The sequence below is a fragment of the Dioscorea cayenensis genome, chromosome 10 (assembly GCF_009730915.1).
Source record: "Dioscorea cayenensis subsp. rotundata cultivar TDr96_F1 chromosome 10, TDr96_F1_v2_PseudoChromosome.rev07_lg8_w22 25.fasta, whole genome shotgun sequence".
In the NCBI taxonomy this organism is placed as follows: domain Eukaryota; kingdom Viridiplantae; phylum Streptophyta; class Magnoliopsida; order Dioscoreales; family Dioscoreaceae; genus Dioscorea; species Dioscorea cayenensis.
This window is the reverse complement of record NC_052480.1, coordinates 5,738,050-5,746,773: the sequence shown is the minus strand read 5'-3', so window position 1 is coordinate 5,746,773 and position 8,724 is coordinate 5,738,050. Positions and strand designations below refer to the sequence as shown.

General features: G+C 31.9%; 1 protein-coding gene across 2 annotated transcripts; it reads right to left on the bottom strand.

The window, feature by feature from the left end:
- Positions 1-835: 835 nt before the first annotated feature.
- LOC120270065 lies at positions 836-8,468 on the bottom strand. Of its 2 annotated transcripts, XM_039277064.1 has the most exons (15): positions 8,349-8,468; positions 7,268-7,434; positions 7,037-7,136; positions 6,809-6,904; positions 5,867-5,971; positions 4,560-4,643; positions 2,946-3,061; positions 2,764-2,865; positions 2,562-2,675; positions 2,402-2,458; positions 2,262-2,328; positions 2,066-2,119; positions 1,899-1,976; positions 1,737-1,772; positions 836-1,201 (listed from the first exon to the last, which is right to left on the bottom strand). In XM_039277064.1, the coding sequence occupies exons 2-15, from the start codon at positions 7,294-7,296 to the stop codon at positions 1,100-1,102; spliced, it is 1,140 nt and encodes a 379-aa protein (XP_039132998.1). In that variant the 5' UTR covers positions 7,297-7,434; positions 8,349-8,468; the 3' UTR covers positions 836-1,099. The 2 variants fall into 2 exon arrangements, with proteins under 2 accessions (XP_039132998.1, XP_039132999.1); XM_039277065.1 differs by lacking the exon at positions 7,268-7,434.
- Between the last annotated feature and the right edge of the window lie 256 nt (positions 8,469-8,724).

Below are 8,724 nucleotides of genomic sequence, written 5' to 3'. Positions count from 1 at the left end.
CTGCACCAAATTTACATGTTCCCTTGACGTACCTTTGTGAGATGATGGTTAATTCGTTAAAAAATAAAAATAAAAAAACCCCAATCAGGACAAACTGGATATTCACGTTGACAATGTTTGGTTTTGATGACCAAATTAATATTAGATTTGGATTTTTATGATTCAATGCATACAACAAATAAATAAAGATTTTGCAAGTAAATTTTTTCATATTTAGACTTCGTTTAAATATGACAAAGCAAACCCTTGAATCTGAAATTGCAAACGTACGTAGACTTTGTGTATAAGTAATGTGCAATAAGCCAGTGATTTTTAAGCAATACTTTGGAACAAATAATATAGCTATGACAAATCTTGTAGACTTATTATATGATTAATTAAAATTTATATTTTATATACTATATATAATAGAATATCAAGTATATTTTCAAACCCAAATGAAAGCCAAAAAACCAATATTCTATTTTAATTTTTAAAAAAAAAAAACTCAGCCAAAAAAACCTTCAATCTAATAATACTTACCCCACTATGAAATATGTCTTACGGAAACTTTTGTTATTCAAAATTTAAATCACATTTGACACTATCTAAAAAACACTCCCCGGTCGTAACCCATTCCTTGTGTCCACTAAATGAGTGCGCACAAGCTAAGTAATCAATTTCCAGGATTACATACACAACCAAAAAAAAATTTCACAGATAAATTGTTTGTGAAAATAAAGCTTACTAGACAGATTTGAAAATATCAAATATACATTTACTTTGACATCACTTAAAAGACATACAATCCTTTTTCAACACAATTAGTTTGATTAAATTTAGAAAACAATCAACAGCTCTAACCTGTATATATATTCCTTTTTAATAAATTTGTGATTTATCCACTTTATTCAAAAAAAAAAACCTGTATATATACTTCAGCACACTACAGGAGTGCTTGGACTGAGGAAAAGTTATACAAAATAAAAAATAAAAAATTAATAAAAAGAAAAAGAAAAAATTTGCAAACACATGAACTTTTTATTCTATTTCACTTGAATGCTTTTCTATTGCCCCAGTTAAAAACACACCCAATTCATTCAAACAAAATGATTAATCTCTAAGCTGCTGTAGTATTGAGAGGAGATGTCCTCATTGCCTTCTCTGCATCTTCCATTCGATTCCGAAACATTCCCCATTCTCTATGACATCGTTCTCTGACCTGAATCACGGCGAATAACTCATTTAGCTAAACCATAATTAAAAATAATGCTAAGAACAAGAGTGTTTCTATAGGGTTTTATGGAAATGCGTACTATATATATGAGGTTTTCGGTTGCATAATCTAGCAGAAATGGCTAATTGTTAAAATAGTAGTTGCCAATATACCCGTGGTTACAGCATGACAGTTAATGTTGTTAAACTTATAAATGCAAAGAGAGGAAAATGATAAGGATACTTTTGGCACTTCATTGTCAATGGTTAGCATTTAACACTGTCTAAGATCATAAGCACCGGTTGATGAATACAAGAGTATATTAGCACAGTCTGAGGTTTGGCATGGTATATGAGCAAATGACATTTTTTTCATGGACCAACTTTTACAAGGGTATATAAGCAAGATTCACACTCTATACATGTTCTAGTGACCGGAGTATTATATACATATATGTTCGAGTGACTGTTTTTTAGAGTGTGCTCAGAATGCATTCTTATATAATTCAACGAGAGACTATGATCAAGTTAAAATCACATACCCCTTCCCAGGGAGCTCTTCCATTCTCTGAATGTCCCTATTGAATTAAAAACCCAAAAAATAAATAAAATTTGAAAACGAGCGAACAGCTCAAAATTTAACGATTGTGTAATTCAACAAGCTCTAAAGAAGAAAAAAAGGTCTTTCTTGGCTCTTGACCTACCTGGTTTCCAAGTGAAGGAAGCACTTGATGAACAATCCATTGGGCATCAACAACGCCAATTTTGTCATGAGCTGGTGGCTGTTAGAAAATAAGAAAAAAGAAATCATCATGCAACATCATTTACAAATGAGTAATTTTTTAATACATGTCTAGAAAAATATACATACCGCAATACATTTATGAAGAGCAAAATCTAGTCCCCATCCATGAACTAAATCATTCTGTGACAAAAAAATATGTGGGCAAGAACGGATTATTTCAAATGATTTGTGTTAATTAATTTAGGGATATTTCCATCTCATGCTTATCAAGAATCTTAGTAGATTGATTGAAATATAATTCTACTCTTAACAATATACTTGCCTGAATCAGGTGCCATACGCAACGCCATGCATCACGAGAGAACACTGGTGCCATTATCTCAACAAACCTGTAAAAGAAAATCATGAAGAACAAACTAAGAATAGCAACATTAAGAAATTTCTCCGTGTTTAGTGTCATACGCAGCACAAGGCGGCAAATGAGGGTCTTTGCACCAGCCTGGTTTTTCATTTGTCAATCTGTAAATCAAGTTAAACATAATTAGATCATGTAATCAAACCAAAAATTCGACAAAATTCATCTGTTCACATCTTGCTAAAGTGAATAAGGCATCAAACTCACTTGTGAATTTCATGGCCATTTTTCTTCTTGGTCATTTCCCATGTTATATAATGGTTTTGCTCTAGACCAGGCTGCGATATTTCCAAATTATGCTTCTTCACCAATTTAATGTACCTTGATATGAAATGATAGTCAATAGTTCTGCAGTCTATGTAACAATTTTCAAGGAGTTTATGCCAAATAAAGGCATTGATTGACTTACTCTTCAGCATTAAAATCCTCGACACCCAAGTCCTCATCCCAAATGAATATATATTCATATGGTGCCACAATGTCAGGATGCAGAAAACGCTTCGCATACCACCTAGCAGATAAACATACAATCAAGATTGCAAAAACAAATAAATAAATAATCAAATTGACATTGTGACTTTTTCTGCTCACCATTTAGTTTGCTTCATAGCACTCACATGAATGGCTCTCTTTGACCACTCAAATTCATCCCATTCACTAACTCGGCCATCATAGTGGAACAGAACAATTGTGAAATTTTCAGAGAACTGCAATGAAATAGTCATGTGTGAGAAAAGTTTCAGGAACCAAGTGATCAAGCTTATATTAGGCAAGCCATCACAGGAAAAGTAATAGAAAGTAGAGAAAATTGTTGTTAGAATCTTAGCATTCAATTACGATATGAAAGACACTTTTATTGCAGTGACATCGTATAGGAAGATAAGCAACATAATTGGAATAAGTTACAAGTGCACAATAAACAATAGTGTGACAAATGAAAGTCATAGCACATGGTTCTATAAAATAAATAGTTTATAATTCAATGTATGGAAAGAGAGCAGAAACAATTCATATATAAGATCAAGCTGTAAAACACAAAAGATAGTTTTAAGGTTAAAGCTACCACCAGGCTGTCGAGTGTACAGGATTGTTTCTGCTGTGAGTTAAGGAACAAAAATGCTAATGTTATGGTCAAACTGAACAAAAATTGAATGGTCATTCGCTGTGTGTTGTGTGTCATAAACCCAATCAAATGCTAATGTTACGGCTTATGCATCATGCCAAGTGGCCAATAATGCCAGGTGACATTCCAAAACTTGGAATTTTATGTTAGTGTCCCTTAAACTAAAAAAAAATAAAAAAATTAATATATATTTAAAATGACTCATGGCAAGCCACATAGCCACATGGCAAAATTGGCCATTTGGCATGAGACATAAGCCACCCTAACAAGACTAAACTATATTTTATATATGCCGCATGGCTTATTGAGGTGACAGAAACAACCAAATTGAACAATTCTTGTTCTTCTGATGACCAAACCTGCATTGTTTAACTTAAGGAACAAAAATAGACAATCATGTCTGCTTGAAGGACTAGTAGTAGGCTAAACGTAAAATTAAAGAAGAATGCAGCTATGGTGATCACTTCATATTTGTTTTCTTATCAAATCTAGGTAACTATGCATTGCTTTATTGATGACAGATGATATCAAGAAACCCACGATGAACTTCCATTTATTACCATTTGGACAACAATTAGTCTTCCTTGACATTAATGAAGGATTCAGGATGCTGTAATATATCATATTTCTAATATTGTATCTGTTTGTATCTGTGAAGTGGTAGCAATTCAATATTTCTACGTGAAATATAAGATTGTATTTTACTAAAATTAGCTTTTGGAAAGGAGACATTGTATTATACCAAGATTAATATGAGAGCTGAAATCTCATCATTTTAAATTCATTAACAGTCAAAATGATTGAACCAACAAATATAGCTTCCAAAATGAAATAATACTGTGGTTAATCAACAACTAATCTCTATAATCAAAAACTCCAAAGTCACTATTTCATGTAGGCTCAACAGATACTAAGATAGAAGTAATTTATAATGCCTTATACATAATTTGAGCATTTCTTGAGAAAAAAATAAATACCAGGATATATAACAGGGAAAAAGTACTGAAATGAAAAATTATTCAGGCAGAGTCACAAATAATGAGATCAAGTAGTACGCATTAGTATCAGGTATTTCTGCTAACCTTTTTAATAGCTGCATTAATGTTGTTCTTTTGATCATATCCAACTGCAAATGCGACAAGGTACTTCTGTTGAATGGTTAAGTCCTGCATAATTTAGAGAATGGAGACTATTAGATAACGTAACATATGATAACATTAGAGAGGAGCATTATAAGATAAAGCCATTATAAGATCATGTCAAGGTATTTAAAGAAGCCTTACAATAAATACAAAATATGCAAAAGATTCTACATGAAGCAAATGAATTCCTCTTCTCACTCACTCTAACCATTGATATAAGTATATTCATGTAAAGAAAAGTTTAATTTATTTATTATACTTGATATTCTCAAGATAAAATTATAAATAACATCAAAAAACTATTTTTATATATTATACGATTGGCAATTTCAAAGGGTGTTGGAGGTATCGCAAAATTAATAAATATTTAAAGAAATACCATACAGCACAAATGAGCCATACTTCATGAGATATGGTTAAATAAATTGTGATATTTTGTATGATTTAGCGAAATCTTTAAAGTGGACCACCTCAGCTTCAAAGGTATATGTGGCCTTTTTTTCATTTTAAATTTAATTCTTACATCACCCTTTGCTAAAATTCCACAATTTATATTCTTATATAAAATTCCTTGATTCAAAGATGAAGAGGTTTTCTATTCAAGTCTGCACTTATAAGGTCTGGTCCTCCTATAGAGCCACCTTTATACCATTATAAAAGCCATCTACTCAGAATAATAGAAGGGAATTAGAAGTTCAATCATTTAGGAAACCACATCTCACCCAAATCCATGAAAAACTTATATAAGGTAGTAACATAAATTGTGACCTACTAAGTACCTTGAAAGTTAGTTTTACTCCAATAACGAAAGAATTCAAAAACTTTAAATGCACATGCAAAAAGAAAGTATATGTCACAATCATCTCTCTTTCCTCGGCCTGAAAATTGGCAAATAAATTTAAGTATTTCATCGTCATATTTTCTTTCTAAAAGTTCTTAGCTCCTTACTCAACATAAAGCATTGTTTCTAACTATGGCCAGAATTGCTAATTTATTTGCATAAATATCACAAATTTATAAAACATCAAGAAAAGGTATGCAGACAAGCTTTTTCACATATATAAATATATAATTATACAAGCTGCCACATTCTTTTATGGCCTACCCAATGAATTCATGTGAAGTAGAATTCATATATGAGGTACTCATACGAAAAGATACCATTTCACTAGAACAAATTTATTCCGAGAAACACCATATAGCATAAATGCAAATTAAGCTAGATTCAATTCAACACTTTTGCATACCTCACTTGGGGCACCCCACAGTCTTCGCATATAAAAATCTGATTCTGATACAACAATACCATGAGGTAGACTTTCGGCACCTCGGGGATTTTTTGGGGCATTAAACTAACCACAAACATAGTTAAGCCAGAGTTAGTCACTCCTAAAGCCTATTCCAAAGGAACATGATCATATGAAAATTATTATTTATTTTAAAGGGCACAATGTTGTAAATGAAAACAAAGATATAGTACAAGTGAGTACACTTAAACTTGAAAGTTGCATTTGAAGATTAAACTAAAAGATTCAGTTCTAGATCCATATAAATATATACTTAATCTCAGAGATAAGTGACAAAAATAAAGAAGTCATGCATCAAATTAAATGTGACAAACAGATTACTTGGTTATTCAAAGTTCACAATGCACAACACATAAGTTCGGTCTTCTCATTGGTTTTCTAATACGACACGACAACTTGCATGCGACAAAATTATAGTATGTTAACATTATATATAACCAGGAAAAAGACAAGATCTGCTCTTTAGATTATAATACTCTCACATAAATGTTCCAGAACATGCATCCAAATAGATCCAAATGCAGAGATATAGCTAATATAAATATGCGCAGATAATGATATAGCTTAAGATGCCAGCTACCACAGGTAAGGATTAATAGCTTTGGATTTAAAGCAATGGCTATCTGAACTAATATCATGAGACAACTCTTTGGCTACCAGTTATTTTGAAGGAAAATATGTGCAGAGTTTGGAATCCACCAAACAACATGAATGATAATTCAAGTACATAGGTTCATTTCAGCATGTGGAATAAAATGAAAGGCATAAATCTCAACAAAGTAATATAAATCAGGATGATTAGAATAATCTGATATTGTAACCACCCACATATACCACAGGAATGAACAGAGACATAGCGCAAAAGCAGTGACAAGGTGGCACCTTTAAAGAATCGTTTACATCTAGCCCATCATGATTAATTTTGCCATTCTGAGTATTGTTCAATCCCACCTGGCTTGTGATGCCTGAGTTCATGAACTGAATGTACGAAATAAGTTCAGAAGGGAACTTGAGCAATAAAAGACAGCCCGTTCAGCTTATAGGCATTAATTATATATCATTTTAACATAACATAACAAAAGAAAGATAGAGATCAACACATGTCCAAACCTTCGTTATGCGGTCTGTAGGAAAGGAAAATCCAACTAAGAAGCCAAATACAACTCCAATAACTGTTGTTATTACAAGTCTCATACTCTCATTTGGTTTCCTGATAAATCCACAGCAATACAGAAGGTAAATGAACAAATACAATAGAAGAAAGTTATGACATTAAATCAGTCTTGACTTCATCAGAACATGATTTATATCAATCTCAGAATAAACTAAGGAGTAGTAAACCTGCGACCAGGTTTTGCCAGTTTCGCCATGATAGTTTGACACTAAGATAGAAATTTTGTTCTAACTCTTGTATCCAGGATCTGCACCCCAAAATCTCAAGAAATTCATAATGGCCAATTCTTTACAAAAGAATATGGGCCTTCATGACACTGGCAAAACAACGATGCCTGAAGCACTATAAACATTTGTCAACATAGCTTTACATCAAAGAACTTATCAGGAAAATTTATCAGATAATAGATCAAAACAACCTTTTTGCAGAGCTTACGGAACACAAAATGCAAAATCTCCTATGCACTCAAACACCAACAACCAAGCATAAAGAAAGACTCAGTTTTTCAGAGAGCAAGTGAAACTACATTCTGTGTTCTTCAAAAAACAGAGGATAAAACTATAGGAAATTTTTTTAAATCACCCTTGAGTTCTAACCATCTCAATATGAAGAAGAAACAACAAACTAGACCTAGATCAATAAATTAATAAAATGAATAGGGATTCATAACTGCTACGCTTTGTACGAATTAGAGTATGTGCAATAACACAATAACACCACTAAAACCAACAACTTTTACCTATTTTTTGGCAGACAAAAGCCTCCACACCAAGAAGACATATTGCTAAACTAGCAAGACAGCTAAAACTTCAAACTTCACTCAAATTACAATGAAATAACAGTTCCAGTAAATAAATATGTTGATAAGAAATTTAAAAATAATAATAAAAAAAAAAGATAGCAAGAAGAAACTCATTCAAGCATGTGTTTATCTTAACATGAGCTAACTTTAAAACTTCAATCAAATCATCAATTTCTGAAATCATATAAAAAAAAGTCCAATTCCTAGCAATAAACCATCCAAAATCCAGATTTCACCAAACAAACAGAGGAAAAGAACCATTAATGGAATCAAATCAAACCAAAAAGAAGAAGAAAAGAAAACATGGAATCTCAAAGATAGGTTCAAAAAGAGACCAAAAACTTTCAGATGAACAGCTTGAGAAGAGACAACAAAACACAAAAAGGGATTGATTCGCACTGCTAAAAAAAAGACATCAAACAGTATGTGAAAAAGAGATACATCACCTGCGATAGAAGAAGAAGAAGAAGTGATAGAAGAGATCAAAATCCGAGAAACAGCATCAAAGATTGAATCAAGGAGAGGGTTTTTAGAAGATAAATCGGTTTCGATTGGAATGATGAAAGCCCAAAATGAGCGGCAATTTATACTGCACACAGATATATAGCCGCGAGTAGTCTTCTTTGTCGTTTTGATTACTTTTCTTTCTTGCGTTTTTACATAAATACCCTTGTAAATGTGAAATTACATTTGTATCCTGGGATTATTTTTTTTTTATAATTTCTTCAATAATTCATTTATTTTTCAAACTTTTTAATTTCTTAATTTTAAATTATAATTTTTTAGTCCATTTTATTAGTCATGTCAATATTTTTTTTTTAG

What these genes read in the sequence shown, in the direction of transcription:
- LOC120270065 (XM_039277064.1), bottom strand. Translation starts at nt 7,296, where the DNA reads ATGGCGAAACTGGCAAAACCTGGTCGCAG. An exon ending in TTAATGCAGCTATTAAAAAG is followed by an intron (nt 3,062 to 4,559) that starts GTTAGCAGAAAT and finishes ATTTCATTGCAG; the next exon opens with TTCTCTGAAAATTTCACAAT. An exon ending in GAGGATTTTAATGCTGAAGA is followed by an intron (nt 2,676 to 2,763) that starts GTAAGTCAATCA and finishes TTTCATATCAAG; the next exon opens with GTACATTAAATTGGTGAAGA.